Genomic DNA, 18,789 nt, shown 5'->3' with positions numbered 1-18,789 from the left:
ATGCCTAAGGACTAATTTTGGAGAAGTATAGAAGTGCTTTCAGCCAAAACTGGGAAGTTTAAATACAACTTTTGACTTGTTAATACTTACTTCAATATTTGAAGAGATCAATGTGCGAGATCTCCTCTCTTCCACATAAAGCAGTTCACTCCCTGATACAACATATCTTCTTTCCTACAAGGACCCTGCTGACAGTGCCTGCTGTCAAAGTGCAGCTATGTCGGCTCCGGACGCGGACATGGCCGCCTTTGGGGAGGCGGCTCCTTACCTCCGAAAATCGGAGAAGGAGAGAATCGAGGCCCAGAACAAGCCTTTCGATGCCAAGACATCTGTCTTTGTTGTACATGCAAAGGAATCCTATGTGAAAGGGAAAATTGAGAGTAAGGATGCAGGCAAGGTCACTGTCAAGACTGAAGGGGGAGAGGTGAGTAAATGCAAGATTTACAAACAGCATTTCATTCCCACTCTGGCTCTGAGCTGACATGCTTGTCCCTTCCTGCCCTCTGACAGACCCTGACCGTGAAGGAAGATCAAATCTTCTCCATGAACCCTCCCAAGTATGACAAAATTGAGGACATGGCCATGATGACCCACCTCCACGAACCCGCTGTGCTGTACAACCTCAAAGAGCGTTACGCAGCCTGGATGATCTACGTAAGTGGCAGCAGCAGCTTCCTTTGGGCAGCGGGAGGAACTGCTCTGCCAGGCCCAGGGGAAGCCAACGTGCTGTGTCCCTTCCTCGCAGACCTACTCGGGTCTCTTCTGCGTCACTGTCAACCCCTACAAGTGGCTGCCCGTGTACAACCCGGAGGTGGTGTTGGCCTACCGAGGCAAGAAGCGCCAGGAGGCCCCTCCACACATCTTCTCCATCTCTGACAACGCCTATCAGTTCATGTTGACTGGTGAGTGGCTCGGTTTTCTTTAAAATTACTTGGCTGTGAACACTTTCAGAGGTGAAAAGAAACCTTTTCACTGCAAAGTAGTTCAATTTAATGGTGCTGTGAGGGTGATGTTCTCTCATCACTGGAAATAGTTCCTTTACTGAAAACTGTCATTTAGGTCATGTTTATAACAGTCAATGTTAGAATTTAATGTTCAAGATATTTGGGAGAATATGATTTAGCACTGGATACATTGTCAGACTTTCCTTCAAAGAAATTTGGATATACTTTTGAAATTCTGCTTTTTCTCTGAGATGAAAGAATTGTTCATTGAATGAACTTAATTATTCTTTGAAGTCACTAGAGTGGAGTTTCTAAATCACATTGTGTGTAAGGGGAAACAACATTCAACTTTGGCTTTACGAAAACTTGGGAAGCAGTCCCAGTCAGATTTTACAGTGAAACCAGCTCGGAAAATTGATACTTCCTCCCTCAGAAACAATTTCTTCCTTTTCATTCATTAAAATAAATGGAAACAACACCAAAGAAGGGTAGTGACAACTTTTCTAGCATTGCCTAAATCTCCAGAATTTTAAGAAAGAGTAGATTAGTCATAAAAATATATACCATAAAGATACATATTTTAAATTTTTAAAATAAATCATCTTCCCTCTTCTAACCCCAATTAGTGTATTTAATCCTATAGTATTCAGAGAATTAGAAGACTAATTGGTAGGGAATAGAATGGGAACAGAACAATAATAAATTGATGTTTGATTGGTGTGTGTTATCATAGCCGTGTTTATGTAAGTCATCTTGCTGGCACCTTCAAGAGGAAGAAACTTTGTGTGTGCAAACCCAGACTTTTCCACAAGAGTTAGTTCCTTAATGCTTTAGTCTCTTCAGACATTGTGCAGATGTTTTCAGGTTACATAGTGCAAACTGCAATGGGAGTATGGATTAAAAAAGCAACCAGAAAAAATTCTGGAAGGCAAACTCAGCCCAAGCTACTGCACACACAAACATCAAATTGAGCTCAGAAATTTCAATCTGTAGAGCATAGGAGACTGTTCTGGTAAACGTTACTACATGTCTATGAAGTTTCTGTGATTTTCTTTAGGCAACAATCAACTGGCTACTGACATAAAAAACATTTAGGGGGCTTACAGACTGATGAGGAGTAGTTGTCACTTGTGTTGTAATGCTTATGAGAAACACATGATCCCGTTCACCTCAGCTGACTGATAGATCATTTAATCAGCAATTCTACAAAACTGCTCCTTTGTTGAAATCATTTTCATAAAGAAAATGAGCAGGTTGACATGAAGAGAATATCCAGAAAAAGAAGCACATTTGCTACACCTGCCAAGCATATCAGGGCTGACATATCAGCTTCCCAGCTGCAGCTGGGAACATTAAAATGTTAAAAAAGAAGTAGGAGTGAAGATAGGTATGCTTATGAAAGGAATTAGCTGCCTAATGCCAGTGCAACTTCTAAAAGTTGCAGGAATATTTTTATCAAGGATATTCATGACGCTTTTGTAATCATTTTTCTGTCTCTTCCCCAGATCGGGAGAACCAGTCCATCCTGATCACGTACGTACACCCCCTGCTCGGGTCCCTGAGGGGCTGCCCAGGGCCAGGGCCCCTCCTGCCTGACCACACGCTCTCTGCTTCTCTCCTTGCTCTGACAGCGGAGAATCCGGTGCCGGGAAGACTGTGAACACAAAGCGTGTCATCCAGTACTTTGCAACAATTGCAGCCAGCGGGGACAAGAAGAAGGAGGAGCAGACATCAGGCAAAATGCAGGTGAGTCAGGAAGAACAGACTGGACACTTGGGCTGTCATTGCCCTGTTGACTCAACACAGTCGGTGAATAATTTTCCCCCTGCAGGGAACGCTTGAGGATCAAATCATCAGCGCCAACCCACTGCTGGAGGCCTTTGGAAATGCCAAGACCGTGAGGAACGACAACTCCTCGCGCTTTGTGAGTTGGTGACTTGGACAAAATCTCTCCCTCTCATGGCAGGACAAGTGATGCCTGAGCAGGTCTTCATGTAAAGGAGATGTCAGAATAAACCATACAGGCTGAAATGCTGTTGCTTCTCCTTAACAGGGCAAATTCATCAGAATCCACTTTGGGGCCACAGGGAAACTGGCTTCTGCTGATATTGAAACTTGTAAGAGACTCTCTTGGACTGGTTCCATCCCTTCCCAAATTCCCACCTCCATGTGCATTGCTGTGCCTATCTCTTTCTACCTTCCTGGGCAGATCTGCTGGAGAAGTCCAGAGTCACTTTCCAGCTCAAGGCGGAAAGAAGCTACCACATCTTTTATCAGATCATGTCCAACAAGAAGCCAGAGCTAATTGGTAGGAAGGAGCATTATGGCTTTTTGAGGATGAACCCTGAGCAACAGCTCCCTCTGTCACTTGCTTGGCAAAACTAAGCCTGTGCCTTGCCTCTTCCTGCTTTCAGACATGCTCCTCATCACCACCAACCCTTACGATTTCCACTATGTGAGTCAAGGGGAGGTCACTGTTCCCAGCATTGATGACCAGGAGGAGCTGATGGCAACAGATGTGAGTAACACAGCAAAAAGGTCTCTACTGTGCATATCTTGAGGGTGACATCGCTGACCCACTAAGGACATGTATTTGAACTCATGCTTTTTTACTGCAGAGTGCCATTGACATCCTGGGCTTCAGTGCTGATGAGAAAACAGCCATCTACAAGCTGACAGGGGCTGTCATGCACTATGGGAACCTGAAGTTCAAGCAGAAACAACGAGAGGAGCAGGCAGAGCCTGATGGCACAGAAGGTATCAGCAAATTCAGTGACTGATTTGTTTAAAGCACTTGTCTGACTCCAGAGGTGATATGTTAAGCCTCCAAAGACAGACCTCTGTTGGGCTGAGTCTCCACATACAACACCGAGAAACCCATCTTTGTATATAGTCCATCTAAATGCAGAGGTGTTTTCTCAGCCATGGGAAGTTCCATTATTCTGTCCAGTGATTGTCTTTCTCTCTCTCGAAACCCTTCAACCATTAAGAAACCATGATGTCCAGTTGCATTTTTGGTGAAATAACTCCCCTAAGCTTTGCTACCCAGAAATCCACGTGCCACCGCATGCTCACCTCATGCATTACTAGAGGCTTTTGGGATTCTTCTGGGAAATTCCAGGTTCAAGCTACTCCTATCTAAGCCATACCTTTTCTTGCTTTCAAAGAAGGCCATCATTAGCTTGCACAATTCACATTCCTTCCCAAGCTTTCTGTATGGGATCAGATAAATGCTCTTCCATTCCTAAAATATGAACACCATCCATGAAATACTTTTCCTTTCCCCATCTCTAGTGGCTGACAAGGCTGCCTACCTGACGGGCCTTAACTCAGCTGAATTTCTGAAGGCCTTGTGTTATCCCCGAGTCAAGGTTGGGAATGAGTATGTGACCAAAGGTCAAAACGTGACACAGGTAAAATCTGGAGGTTGACAATGCATGGCTTGAGGGAGTACATGAGCATTCTTCTGTGACCCTGGGAGGGAACTCTGGTCCTGTCTCCTCTGCTTTAGGTGAACAATTCAGTGGGTGCCCTGGCAAAAGCTATGTTTGAGAAGATGTTCCTGTGGATGGTTGTTCGCATCAACCAACAGCTGGACACGAAGCAGCCCAGGCAGTACTTCATTGGTGTGCTGGACATTGCTGGCTTCGAGATCTTTGACGTAAGGAACAAGGATTTGACACCCTAGTCAAGCGAGGAGCGAGGAGGGGTCATGAGGACTCAGACACACACTTCTTTTTGAGAGGATTCAAAAGTTTATCCTTCTCATCTGATGTTTTCTAGGAACCCCTCCCTCTTCTCTGTCACTGTAGCCCCCTCAAAAGGCTTTGCTGACAAACACCAATTCTAACATTGCCTTTCTGGCAAACAGAGGCCCGTGAGCTCACAAAGGTCTCAGGCTTTGCAAACAGAGAGAGAGCTCGAGGACTAAGGCTCACACAGCTTTGGGCCAAAGGGCTGGATGCTCTTGGAAAACCAAGGAAAGGCTGTGCCGTGGGCAAGCTCCCAGCATGTTTCCTTAGCACAGAAACCCCCAGATTATTGATGCGAGGGCAGAGAAATCCTTGGGTGGGACACTGAGGAGGTTTCCACTGTCCAGGAGGTCAGAAACCTGCAACACATACCCAATGGAGCAGCTGAGGTTACCAAAGGATTTGCTGTTGAGTAGCACAGGGAAAAAGAACTGTAGCTTGATTTCAGAGGTAACGATAAAAAAATCCTTCAAGGCCAGGGAGTGGTACAATAGAAGCCCTGCTAAGGAAACACAGGCTGGGACAGTAGGGTTGGGGATGGTGTTTCAGCTGTGGAACTTCAACCAGCCTTAGGAGAATGCCAGCAAAGGCCTGTGGTGTTTGGCACGCTTTGAGAACCCATGCACCTTTCCTTGCTTTGGGCAGTTCAACAGCTTTGAGCAGCTGTGCATCAACTTCACCAACGAGAAACTGCAACAGTTCTTCAACCACCACATGTTCGTGCTGGAGCAGGAGGAGTACAAGAAGGAGGGAATTGAGTGGGAGTTCATTGACTTTGGGATGGACCTGGCTGCCTGCATTGAGCTCATTGAGAAGGTACCTCTCCCATACACATGTATGATGAATGCTGGAATTATGTGATGTTTCTGAGGCAGGTTCAGCTCAGAGCCAGACATGCAGCATCAGTTAAGCAAAATATTTTGCACGGAAATTTAGTTTCGTCTGGGGAAGAGAAAAGGGAAAATGCACCTCTGTGTCATCAGTCCTGCATTTTCTGGTCTTCAAGCTTGGAAAAGTAGCCCGGACTCCCACCAAGAGTGAGAGTGCTTTTAAAACAAAGCAAAGTCAGTCTCCTTTTCTTTTTCCTTTGAAGGCTCAAATCTGAAGTCCACAGACAAATCTGGGCAATAAGTATCATCTCACTGGACCTCCCACAACCACAGGGCCTCTTGTGGCTCTTTTCCCAATTATGTTTCTGTTTAGCACTGCTCCCTCTAATTCTGCACCAATTCCAATGTGCATTGGACAGACATCCTTACCAGTTCCATGAAGACTGGCTGCAGGGAGGCAAAGGGAAGGCAGAAATAGGCTCCCTGCCTGAGAACAACTCCTAACAAAGCCAGGCCCTCATCCAGGCTGGGATGCTAAAGCACCCCAGTAGTACCTCTGATGCACAGGCTTCTTGTCACTGTCATAGAATCACAGAGTGGTCTGGGTTGGAAGGGAACCTAAAGAACATCTCGTTCCAACCCCCTGCCAGAGACAGAGACACTTTGCCCTAGACCAGGTTGGTCAGTGTCCCATCCAATGTGGCCTTGGACATTTCCATTATCATCTTTATTTGTCATTTCCTGTGATACCTTCCAGCCCATGGGCATCTTCTCCATCCTGGAAGAGGAGTGCATGTTCCCCAAGGCAACTGACACCTCTTTCAAGAACAAGCTCTATGACCAGCACCTGGGCAAGTCCAACAACTTCCAGAAGCCCAAGCCTGCCAAAGGCAAGGCTGAGGCCCACTTCTCCCTGGTGCACTACGCTGGCACAGTGGACTACAACATCACTGGGTGGCTGGAGAAGAACAAGGACCCCCTGAATGAAACTGTCATTGGGCTGTACCAGAAATCATCTGTCAAGACCTTGGCCTTACTCTTTGCCAGCTATGGTGGAGCAGATGCAGGTCAGTTCAGTGAAAATTGTATTTTTAGTGTGAGACAAATTTTTCTCAGATTTAAAGCCACAAACACTAAAATTGTAAAGCTACTTTGTGTTCTGTATTTCCTAATTGCAATATCCACATTCTAATACTTTATTTTTTTTTTACTTTGATACACAGATAGTGGTGGTGGTGGTGGCAAGAAAGGAGGCAAGAAGAAGGGTTCTTCTTTCCAGACTGTCTCAGCTCTTTTCAGGGTAAGTTTTATATTCATTAAGTCTTTGCAGATGGAAAGCATCTGAATCTGAAAGGTCTGTTTGCATTTTGGACATAACCCTTTTCATCCTTTAAAATCCTTTCTTTTCCATTCTTGTAAATTACAGACTTTTCCTTTGCAATGCCACATCCATCTTTGAAAATTCTAGGAAAATATCGAAACGGCTAAGTTCATCTACTTAGATGGAAGTGAAAAACATATCAGCCAAATTCCTTAAAATCCTCTCCACAGAATTCAGATATATTTCCTTGACCTGTTTTGTTGTATCTATGCAGTTTTTCAGTATTGACTCATTGTAAAATTTGAAAGTAATAGAACAAACATGAAAAGCAAAGATGAAATTACCCCAAGATTATAAGGCAATGATTTGATTTCAATGTGGAAAGAGAGTGAAGGTTAAATTACACTAAATAATTGACTTGCGAGGTCAGTTTTGAGTTATGTGTTAAAGGTTTGAGACTGAATTACTACTAAAAGAGTCACTCTGCATGGGCTGCAGAAATATTGCATCCATTTGGAAAGAACTTACTTAGCTGTCAAATCATGCTTAACCAAGAGTACGTGTGATTTACTTTAAATGCCCAAATATATACCACAAGAATTACCAACTCAAAGGAAAACTGTGAAATAGCAGCCCTGTGTTTGGATGAGGAGGTCAAGGAAAAGTAATACTAACCATTATTCCATAAAAGAATTTCAAAACCAAAAATTTGTTTCTATTTCCAGTTTTCCCTTTGGGACTTCTGGGAGTTGTTTTAGAGAAGACAAGTCTGCAACCTGAAACTCCCAGTGTGATGCATCCTCTGTTAAGATTCCAGTGCTCACAGTTAATAATATAAACTTTGTTTGATAATCTCACAGGAGAATTTAAACAAGCTGATGGCCAACCTGAGGAGCACCCACCCTCACTTTGTACGGTGCATCATCCCAAATGAAACAAAAACACCTGGTAAGGACACCCAAGAGGAGGAAAACTTAAGCAGCAGAAGCTCCTTTCCTGAGCGTCAGAGAGCGGGGTAGTCACTAATGCTGGTCTTTGTCAGGTGCCATGGAGCACGAGCTGGTGCTGCACCAGCTGCGCTGTAACGGCGTGTTGGAAGGGATCAGGATCTGCAGGAAAGGGTTCCCCAGCAGAGTCCTCTATGCTGACTTCAAACAGAGGTAAGAACACTGCACCTTTCTGCTCATTCAGACCAAGCTGAAGAGCCTGAGTATTGTGATATACTTTCATACTTTAAATTGGTAGTGAACAGTAATATAGAAATGTTTCGCCACCAGTTCATGATGGCAGGGTATTGCTGAGATCAGGATTCTCTAGTACTTAGAATTAGTATTATATACCAAAAACAATCCCCATATCCTGAATTGAACTGTCTCCAGGCATAAGATTTGTTCAATGGGACAGTCTTAGAAGGCTGGGGGTTCAATCACAGTAGTGGTTTTGACAATTTCTTCATGTTTTCCTCTGCAGATACAGAGTACTCAATGCCAGTGCTATCCCAGAGGGACAGTTCATGGACAACAAGAAGGCTTCTGAGAAGCTCCTTGGGTCCATTGATGTGGACCACACCCAGTACAAATTTGGTCACACCAAGGTAAAAACAAGACCTGTGTTAAAAGTTTGTCAAAAGCAGTGAGGGTGGGCTGCTCTGCCAGGGGGATGGGGCACAGCACAATGACATACCAGAGCTGGCAGGGGGAGACCTCAATCAGGAAGTGCCCAGCACCACTGTACTCGATCAAGGCAAATGAGGATGACCTGGGAGTGGTAGTCAGATTCAACCAGGAGTCCAGGTCATCAGGCAGGTTTGTTACAATAAGGAAGGTCTGAGGTGAAGCCATAAAGCCTTGGTTTTCATGATTTGGCAGGGTCAGGTATAGGTAGGCTAACAAGGCAAGGCCCTATTCTTTAATTCATGGACCTATACACAGCAATGACATACGTTTAACATCAAGCCAGGAAGTAAGTGAGCAGGTCATGGTAGAGCTCACTGGGGTCCATGATCAGGCGTGGGGGTGGCTGAGGCTGTGGCTGAACTGGAAACAGTACTCATGACACATAGCTCAGACAGGGACTGAATGCTTAAGTCTGAGACTAAGGGAAGCTCTAAGCCCTTGGACAGAGGGCATGGGAGAAGGCCCAAGGTGATGCTGGTCATGGCCATTAAGGTCTGTTAGGATACTGAAAGATGCTGTGTGTTTAGCCTGTACTACCTCACAATGACATGCTGCACCATTTCCTCTCTCAAGGTGTTCTTCAAAGCTGGGCTGCTGGGACTCCTGGAGGAGATGAGGGATGACAAGTTGGCAGAAATCATCACTCGCACACAGGCCAGGTGCAGGGGCTTCCTGATGAGAGTGGAGTATAAGAGAATGGTGGAAAGGAGGTAGACTTTTCTAAAATTTATTTAATTCTCATGGTATTTGGCTAATGAAGTTTAAATTAATCAAAGCAGAGCTGTGTAATAATCACATGAATTTCATTTCAGAGAGTCCATCTTCTGCATCCAGTACAACGTTCGTGCATTCATGAATGTCAAACACTGGCCCTGGATGAAGCTGTTCTTCAAGATCAAGCCCTTGCTGAAGAGTGCAGAGTCTGAGAAGGAGATGGCAAACATGAAGGAAGAGTTTGAGAAAACCAAGGAAGAGCTTGCAAAGTCTGAGGCAAAGCGGAAGGAACTGGAGGAGAAAATGGTAGCACTGGTGCAGGAGAAAAATGACCTGCAGCTCCAAGTGCAGGCTGTGAGTATCACTGTTTGTTTCTCCCTGGAAAAAGAATGATAAACTGTCAGAAGGCATCTTATCCCACGCAGTAACTCGCAGGAACTGATGGGTAGTAGAAAACGGTCTAAATCACACCTTCTAAGGCACTGTAATGCTGAGGAAACAGGCACTGGCATGGGCAGGGTGAGACCTATGGCAGCCCCACACGACACACCATTCCTGCTGTCTGAGGAAAGAACCATGAAACAGCAGCCAACATGTGCTGCACATCTGAGAGCTCTGACCTGGAAGGGAAACATCTCAGCTTTCAAAAAAGTGATTCTGCCTAATGCAGTAAAGGCAAACCAGGGAAGCACACACTTTTCCCATCTACAGCTACACTAGAAGGCCTTGATTACTTTCAGAAACACAGATACTTCCCATTCAAACTCAATTAGGAAAAGGCAGTTTCTTAACACCAAATGAAGTGATCAACTAGTTAAGGAAATGTTTGATGTGGTCTTTAAAGAAGCCACAGAGGTAGATGAGGGCAAGAACTTTATTGGTCTTGCAGCAATTTTAATGCCTGTAGGAAAGTGATAAGTACCTTTCTCAACTAATTTATTGTCAGAAATGTAAAAGCCATTACATCCCAAATATTTTAAGACTTTTGTTGAGACAATTAAAAAGAAAAAGCTGCTAGATGCATTTTCCATCAGAAAAAAAACCACAACACTAAGCCCTTGCTCCTGACGAAATTAGTGATGGAAGTAACCACTGTTAGGTTGTGCTTTTGTGTTTGTGCTATGAAGCATTGTCATGGGGCACTCAACCAGCGAGGCATATTTAGGAGACACAGAAATTATAGAATAAATATTGATTCCAAATGATGATGTTTACAGTAAACACCAGTCAAGATCTTCCAGTTGCTGGACTTAAAAGTCAGGTTTAGCTCCCATTTTAACACAAGCCTAGTCAGTGATACAAAAGACAGAGCACAGAAATTTCAAAATACTGCAACCCACAAAATTCTGTCTCCCCACCAGGAAGCAGATAGCCTGGCTGATGCTGAGGAAAGGTGTGACCAGCTCATCAAAACCAAAATCCAGCTGGAAGCCAAAATTAAGGAAGTGACTGAAAGGGCTGAGGATGAGGAGGAAATCAATGCTGAGCTGACAGCCAAGAAGAGAAAACTGGAGGATGAATGTTCAGAGCTGAAGAAAGACATTGATGACCTTGAGCTAACACTGGCCAAGGTGGAGAAGGAAAAGCACGCCACTGAAAACAAGGTACACACACAGGGAGTCACATTAAAGGGTCAAAAAATCATTGTTTCTAGGAGCAAAGGAGCAACCTAAGGATGTGTTGGCTTTCAAGCACATGAGCTGGGCCTGACCTAAGCAGTGAAAAGAAAAGTGCAACTTGTGGCTAAGCACAGCAGAGGGAGAATTTCCCTGAATCACCAAGCAAGTTTTCAACTGAATTTTGATAATTGCTCATATTTGTAGGTGAAAAACCTCACAGAGGAGATGGCAGCCCTGGACGAGACCATCGCCAAGCTGACAAAAGAGAAGAAAGCCCTCCAAGAGGCCCATCAGCAGACCCTGGATGACCTGCAGGTAGAAGAGGACAAAGTCAATACACTGACCAAAGCCAAGACCAAGCTGGAGCAGCAAGTGGACGATGTAAGCCCACGGACACACAGCAGGAACAGACAGGTATGGAGTTTGAGCTGGCTGGTGGAGCACTGACGGCCTTGTTCTGTGTAGCTGGAAGGGTCCCTGGAGCAAGAGAAGAAACTGCGCATGGACCTGGAGAGAGCCAAGAGGAAACTGGAAGGAGACCTGAAGCTGGCCCAGGACAGCATCATGGATCTGGAGAATGATAAGCAGCAGCTGGATGAGAAACTGAAGAAGTGAGTGTGGCCCTGGGGCACCTCAGTGCTGGGCTGCAGCTCTTGTCTTCTTCCTTTGAGCTGTAACCCACTTTGCTTTGCCCAAAGGAAAGACTTTGAAATCAGCCAGATCCAGAGCAAAATCGAGGATGAACAAGCCCTGGGCATGCAACTACAGAAGAAGATCAAGGAGCTGCAGGCAAGCGTCTGCCCTTCCCCTGCCTGCCCCAGGCTCGGCTCAGGGAGGAGGAGGGCACGGGTGTGAAGGGTCCCTCGTGTTCTCCAGGCCCGTATTGAGGAACTGGAGGAGGAAATCGAGGCCGAGCGAACCTCTCGCGCTAAAGCAGAGAAGCATCGGGCTGACCTGTCCAGGGAGCTGGAGGAGATCAGCGAGCGCCTGGAAGAAGCAGGAGGGGCGACGGCAGCTCAGGTGGAGATGAACAAGAAGCGGGAGGCAGAATTCCAGAAGATGCGCCGGGACCTCGAAGAGGCCACGCTGCAGCACGAAGCCACGGCTGCCGCCCTGCGCAAGAAGCACGCGGACAGCACAGCTGAGCTGGGGGAGCAGATCGACAACCTGCAGCGCGTCAAGCAGAAGCTGGAGAAGGAGAAGAGCGAGCTCAAGATGGAGATTGATGACTTGGCCAGTAACATGGAGTCTGTCTCCAAAGCCAAGGTATGGAATTGCAGTAGAACATGCTCGCAGGGCCAAGGTGTGGCACAAAGGCTGCATCTACCAGTCACATTCCCATAGACAATATCCCTGCTGTGAGAATGAGGCAGAGTGCAGGCGTTCATCTCCTCCCCTTACCTGTGTTTGCTCCCTAGGCAAACCTGGAGAAGATGTGTCGCACACTGGAAGATCAGCTGAGTGAGTTAAAAACGAAGGAGGAGCAGAATCAGCGCATGATCAATGACCTCAATACTCAAAGAGCTCGTCTGCAGACAGAGTCAGGTGAGACATCCTCATTCCTCAAGTGCAGTGGGAGGACCTGCACGCCATGAGCACACCTTTGGGTGCAACGTGACAACTGGTATAACCTCTCAGGCCACTCCTGGTTACATGGCTTTACAGGCGGAAAGGGTCATAGGATTAATAGTCTGGTTCCCTTTTTTCCCTTTACCCTTCCCAGGTGAATATTCCCGCCAGGTGGAGGAAAAAGATGCTCTGATTTCTCAGCTGTCCAGGGGCAAGCAAGGATTTACCCAACAGATTGAGGAACTCAAGAGGCATCTAGAGGAAGAAATCAAGGTATGGAAGCACCCTAGTGTCCACAGCCTGGATCACCCCTGGATATAGGATCTGGAGAATCCTATAGTCTGACCCAAGACAGGTTCCATGTTCTTTCCCCAAACACCTGTAGGACTGGAGGGAACACCAATAGTACACAAACTTCTACTCGTGAGCTGGAGAGGGAAGGATGTGTGATGCTTTAGATGCTGGAGGAAGCACTCCACAAGGCTTTCTTGCCATTCTGATGATCCTCTCTAAGACAGGATTCAGCCACACATGTCAAAACATTTACACAAACAGCTGATTACTGCCCCCAGAGCACCTGTCACTAACATGTCCTGATCCTCCAGACACATCAGTAAGGGCTCCATCAGATGCCAGCTCTCTATTTGCCTAATTAGAGGTTCATTCTAATTTCATTGCCAATTTCGGTGTCAAGAGGCATCTTAAGACAAGTGTTGGAATTACCCACCCCCATGTCCCCACAGGCCAAGAACGCCCTGGCCCACGCCCTGCAGTCCGCTCGCCACGACTGTGACTTGCTCCGGGAACAATATGAGGAGGAGCAGGAAGCCAAGGGGGAGCTGCAGCGCGCCCTGTCCAAGGCCAACAGCGAAGTGGCCCAGTGGAGAACCAAATACGAGACGGACGCGATTCAGCGCACGGAGGAGCTCGAGGAGGCCAAGTACGTGGGGAGTGGGATGAGAAATGACTGCAGAAGACTGAGAGCGGTCAAGGGAAATGGGAGTCTCTGAGTGGGCTGAGACAGGGCTGGGATGAAGGCAGGGATATACTGTCTTTGTGTGCAAAGCAGATAGAGGGTAGGAGGAAAAAAGTGTATATTGGAAGGGAAAGCATAGGCTTTAGGGCTAGAAGTGCAAAGACAGGCCTAATGCACCCAGAAAGGACAGATCCTTTAGGATCTGTGAAAAGTGCTCAGCTCAAACCCCCCAAAGTGGCCAACTGCCCTCTCATGGCAGTGCAGAACTGACTCCCTTCTAAGCTCTAAGCTGCCACTGTGCTCATCTCCTCCCAGGAAGAAGCTGGCACAGCGCCTGCAGGATGCAGAGGAACACGTCGAAGCTGTCAATGCCAAATGTGCCTCCCTGGAAAAGACAAAGCAGAGGCTGCAGAATGAAGTGGAGGACCTGATGATTGATGTGGAGCGATCCAATGCTGCCTGCGCTGCTCTGGACAAGAAGCAGAAGAACTTTGACAAGGTCTTTTGGGCTCCAGCCCTGGGACTCCTGGGCAGAGCCTCCCCCCGGGATGGCCACATCCCTACTCACGCCCCGTTTCTCTTCAGATCCTGGCAGAATGGAAGCAGAAGTATGAGGAAACGCAGGCTGAGCTGGAGGCCTCCCAGAAGGAGTCTCGCTCCCTCAGCACGGAGCTGTTTAAGATGAAGAATGCCTATGAGGAGTCCTTGGACCACCTGGAAACAATGAAGCGGGAGAACAAGAACTTGCAGCGTAAGTCCCTGGCCCTCTGCTCCGGGATGGGCTTTCTCACCAGCTGAGCATTGCTGCGGGGTCTGTGCCTGCAGCTCTGCAAAGATGCCTGTCACCCTGGTGGCACAGGGCCCTTCCCATTCTGCTCTGGGCCTGAGCAAGCCATTGGTCTTTGTTCCCACAGAGGAGATTTCCGACCTCACGGAGCAGATTGCGGAGGGAGGAAAGGCAATTCATGAGCTGGAGAAAGTCAAGAAGCAAGTTGAGCAGGAGAAATCTGAACTGCAAGCGTCCCTGGAGGAAGCTGAGGTACATACACTACTAAAAATTATTGTAAATGTTTTGGAGATGTGGCAGAAAAGGAAGCCTAGGTTTCATTAAGACCCCCGTTAAAGGTTGCTTAGAAAGTAAGTGGTTGTCTAAGTCACTGTTCCTGATGCATATCCAGGCCTCTCTGGAACATGAAGAGGGGAAGATCCTGCGCCTGCAGCTGGAGCTCAACCAGGTGAAGTCTGAGATTGACAGGAAGATAGCAGAGAAAGATGAGGAGATTGACCAGCTGAAGAGGAACCACCTCCGAGTTGTAGACTCCATGCAAAGCACCCTGGATGCTGAGATCAGGAGCAGGAATGAAGCCCTGAGGTTGAAGAAGAAGATGGAGGGAGACCTGAATGAAATGGAGATCCAGCTCAGCCATGCCAACCGCCAGGCTGCTGAGGCACAAAAGAACCTGAGAAACACACAGGCTGTGCTCAAGGTCTGTTCAGCAAAACTACAGATAGAGAGACCCCTGATATTTTTGGCACTCAAGCACACACTGATGCCTTGTAATTCCTCTTGTCTCTCTTACAGGACACCCAGCTACACTTGGACGATGCTCTCAGGACCCAGGATGACCTGAAGGAGCAGGTGGCCATGGTGGAGCGCAGAGCAAACCTGCTGCAGGCTGAAGTTGAGGAGCTACGGGCAGCCCTGGAGCAGACGGAGCGGTCGAGGAAACTGGCTGAGCAGGAGCTCCTGGATGCCACTGAACGTGCACAGCTCCTCCACACCCAGGTCAGGCATTGCTGGAAATTAATCCCATCCACAAGGGATAAAAAAGAGGGAGATTGTCTTGCACCTTGTAAGTGATTACTGTGTAAACACTTGATGAAATGTGCTGTCCCTCCAGCCAGCCTCCAATGCCCGGTCTAATGCAAGTCTCTTGCATTAAAAATTTTCCTAAACTCTACTTGCACTTTCAGGCCTTGGTGTGCAGGCATTTGGACTGACAGCACCATTCCTGTCTTTCCTGTTGCACAGAACACCAGCTTGATCAACACCAAGAAGAAGCTGGAGACAGACATTTCTCAGATTCAGAGCGAAATGGAGGATACGATCCAGGAGGCCCGCAATGCTGAAGAGAAGGCCAAGAAGGCCATCACAGATGTGAGTCGGGGCTCCTTTCATTGCTGATGGGGATGTATTCTCCCCAAAATGTCTCCAGCCCCACAAGGGCTTTGACCTTTTGCTCTGCTCAGGCGGCCATGATGGCAGAAGAGCTGAAGAAGGAGCAGGACACCAGTGCCCACCTGGAGAGGATGAAGAAGAACCTGGACCAGACGGTGAAGGACCTGCAGCACCGTCTGGAAGAGGCCGAGCAGTTGGCCTTGAAAGGTGGAAAGAAACAACTGCAGAAGCTGGAGGCCAGGGTGAGTAGGGCTGTGTTGGTGCATGAGTGACCCCGTCCCTTGGAGAGACACCCCCAGGGAAGCTGCAGGGACGGGCTTCTCATTGCAGGTGCGGGAGCTGGAAGGGGAGGTTGATGCTGAGCAGAAGCGCAGCGCTGAAGCCGTGAAGGGTGTGCGCAAGTACGAGAGGAGGGTGAAGGAACTCACCTACCAGGTAAGGCTGGAGGCCTCCTTGGGCTTGGACAGAGTTTTCTCACAGCAAGTCTCATTTTGCACACACCATCCCCAAGGGGATTTCTTAACCCTGTGTGATGCAGGACCAGGAATTCATTCTCCTTCCTCCTTACCATCTCCTCTAGTCTGAGGAAGACAGGAAGAATGTTCTCAGGCTGCAGGATCTGGTGGACAAGCTGCAAATGAAGGTGAAATCCTACAAGAGACAGGCTGAGGAAGCTGTAAGTATTGCTGGAAGAATGGGCAAGGGCCACCTTCCATTGGGGCAGCACAGGCATTGAATGAGGCTGAACACCAGGAAAGGGGCTTGAAAGAAACTCCCAAGACACAACAGCCTTGGCCTCGCTGTTTTGCTGTCGTGTCATGAGGCCTTGGTGAGCTCTGGGCACTTTGCAGTCAGGGATGAACTGAGGCAAGTTCTACAGCCTGTTTCATATGGGAGGTCAGAGCAAACAAACCCAGGGGCCACATCCACTCACTGAGAAGTTCCTGAATCTCTGCTAATAGTCAGCAGCAGAACGCTTCAGGATCTTTCTCAGCCTGATAAGTGACACTGATAATCAGGCAGCAAGTAGTGGGAGAACAAGAGCACAAGTGACAAATCCAAGTGACAAAGCTTCTCCTCACGTATGACACAGTCCTGGTGATGCTTTTCCCAGAGGGGTCCTGGGAAGGGGAGGATGAGGAGGTTGGGGTGAGCTGACACGTGAGCAGTGGTGGGAGGGGGACGGAGGTTTGTGCCTCCCCCCAGGGAAGAGCTGCAGCCCCACAAGGCCGAGGTGCAGGAGGAGTGAAATCCCTGCCCTGGGCTCCTCACCACCAACTCCCTCTCCCCACACAGGAGGAGCTCTCCAATGTCAACCTCTCCAAGTTCCGCAAGATCCAGCACGAGCTGGAGGAAGCCGAGGAACGGGCTGACATTGCAGAGTCCCAGGTCAACAAGCTCCGAGTGAAGAGCCGCGACATGCATGGGAAGAAAATAGAAGAGGAAGAGTGAGGATGTCACAAAGCAGCAAAGTGATCAGAGGGCTGCACAAAATGTGAACTCTCTGTCACTTTCTTCCATATTTGATATTTGCAACCCCCTCAATATGTTGGAATATGTAGGAATAAAGAGTAGATTCATTTGGATGCACATCATGTGCAATAGTCTTCATTTGTTTCTGGTTTTAAAGGTTAGATCTGTAGCACCATTAGTCTTTGTACAGAGTGTTGCCTTATAAAATCTTTGTGTACCTGTGCCATGGTACAGCTTTTTGTCATCTGGTTTCTAACTTCTTATCCCTTCTATAACACTTTAGCCAGTGATCAAAAGAAGGCTTCTCACTCACACAAATAATCCTGAAAGACACAAAATGAGAGTTACTTGTGCTGGGGCATATGTTGTTCCAGCAATAAGTAAATCAGAGCAGCATTGAACAGGAAGGAACACAATGTTTCCAATGAAATTACGCTATTCCAGGCACTAAGGACAGTGACTGATAGGTTAGAATTGCAGAAGGCTTCCATGACACCCAGAAAACAGTGCCGTTACATAGCACGCAAAATTCAATAAAGTTAAAAACACAGATAGAGAAACACAATAAAGTGTCACTTGTGAAGAGGTGGACTCTGAGCTGACAATTGCCCATCAGGAGGAAGGTCTGCCTCATGTGCTGCATAACTGTGTGAAAATAACAGCTCATTTTTCAGCAGTGGTAAAAAAAAAAAGAAAATAAAAAGAAACAAGGTCAAGGAAGACCAATTGCACACACCCAGAGATTTAAGAAAGGAAGGGAAAGAACTGAATGGGCATTTAAAGCAGAACTCTAAAATCAACACAGTGTGGGGAGGCTTGAGAGGGATCAACGTTCTCACTGGCTCTGACATGAAAAGAAACAGGAGAGTGCAGAGGGCAGAAGGTAGAGGACAGGGGGGTATGGGGGAAAGTGAGGTGTGTTGGGAGTGTGTGTGTGTAAATCAAATGCAGGGGAATTTCTCAGCTGCTTACTCAGGCATGGCATGCAGATCATGGCTATTCCCAGGCTTGAGGTAGAGGATCTCCAAAAACTTTAGCTCTAATCTTCTTCAAACTTTCAAAGGAGAGCCTGCCACTGGAGGTCTTGAGATTTCCTGGGAAGTGCTGAAGGTTGTCAGTGGTCCCTTAGTCAGTGTGTGTAGAAATCCCTGTCATAGCATGGGTTTTCCTTCTAAAGGGAAAAGTGAGTTTCCAGTGAGCTTTGGTCACTCTGCTGGAAACTTCCGCCCAACAGCTCATGTCTGTATGGCTAAGAAAGAATTATCAAAATGAGTATTTAATTATCAGCCTCCAAGATGCAAACTCACCAACACACTAGTAATTTTAGGCCTGGTCTGCTGTCAGTAGTGAGGATGAGAAAGCAGAAACAGCACGTCTCTGTCATCGCTATCTGAAAGAGTGATGAGGGTAAGTCTTTTCAGAGATGATCAGCTTTCAGTCACAAAAAGCCTTATAAATCCATTTTACACCTTGTAGTGACACCAGCCTAGCTCTTCCTTCCCATGGTATGTTAGAAAGCTTCCTATGTTTCCCTAGTAGACTTCAGATTTCTTTCACTCTATTCTATTCTTTGCACTCATTCTCCATGGCAGATACAAGCCTGACTGTTTTCTGATATTGTTTTTGACATCAGTTTGTCTCTTTTCACACTTACTTCTGAATACCTGACCATTCTCTTTCTATGCTAAGATGCTTCAGTTCCTTAAAACCTCCGCTATTGTAGACCAATAAATGTG

At 47.0% G+C, this 18,789-nt stretch overlaps 1 protein-coding gene across 1 annotated transcript; it reads left to right on the top strand.

Moving 5' to 3' along the window:
* Window positions 1-211: 211 nt before the first annotated feature.
* Window positions 212-17,165, top strand: LOC120322448 (myosin heavy chain, skeletal muscle, adult). The gene is made up of 38 exons (XM_027748627.2): window positions 212-424; window positions 511-654; window positions 746-902; window positions 2,450-2,477; window positions 2,576-2,690; window positions 2,776-2,868; window positions 2,998-3,061; window positions 3,154-3,252; window positions 3,359-3,462; window positions 3,563-3,701; window positions 4,239-4,357; window positions 4,456-4,605; window positions 5,342-5,512; window positions 6,284-6,593; window positions 6,750-6,826; window positions 7,708-7,795; window positions 7,890-8,007; window positions 8,318-8,441; window positions 9,097-9,233; window positions 9,336-9,591; window positions 10,599-10,841; window positions 11,061-11,237; window positions 11,322-11,467; window positions 11,555-11,645; window positions 11,733-12,122; window positions 12,275-12,401; window positions 12,580-12,698; window positions 13,169-13,365; window positions 13,717-13,900; window positions 13,987-14,152; window positions 14,316-14,440; window positions 14,580-14,888; window positions 14,984-15,187; window positions 15,434-15,559; window positions 15,652-15,822; window positions 15,911-16,015; window positions 16,161-16,256; window positions 16,877-17,165. Exons 1-38 carry the CDS (start codon window positions 218-220, stop codon window positions 17,030-17,032), a joined length of 5,832 nt encoding a protein of 1,943 aa, XP_027604428.1. The 5' UTR covers window positions 212-217; the 3' UTR covers window positions 17,033-17,165.
* The last annotated feature ends 1,624 nt before the right edge of the window (window positions 17,166-18,789 follow it).

Source organism: Pipra filicauda, unplaced genomic scaffold (assembly GCF_003945595.2).
Source record: "Pipra filicauda isolate LSUMZ 115617 unplaced genomic scaffold, ASM394559v2 scaffold401_size638136_pilon, whole genome shotgun sequence".
Classification (NCBI taxonomy): domain Eukaryota; kingdom Metazoa; phylum Chordata; class Aves; order Passeriformes; family Pipridae; genus Pipra; species Pipra filicauda.
Note: the sequence above shows the minus strand (reverse complement) of the source record. Positions and strands in the feature narration are given on the sequence as shown.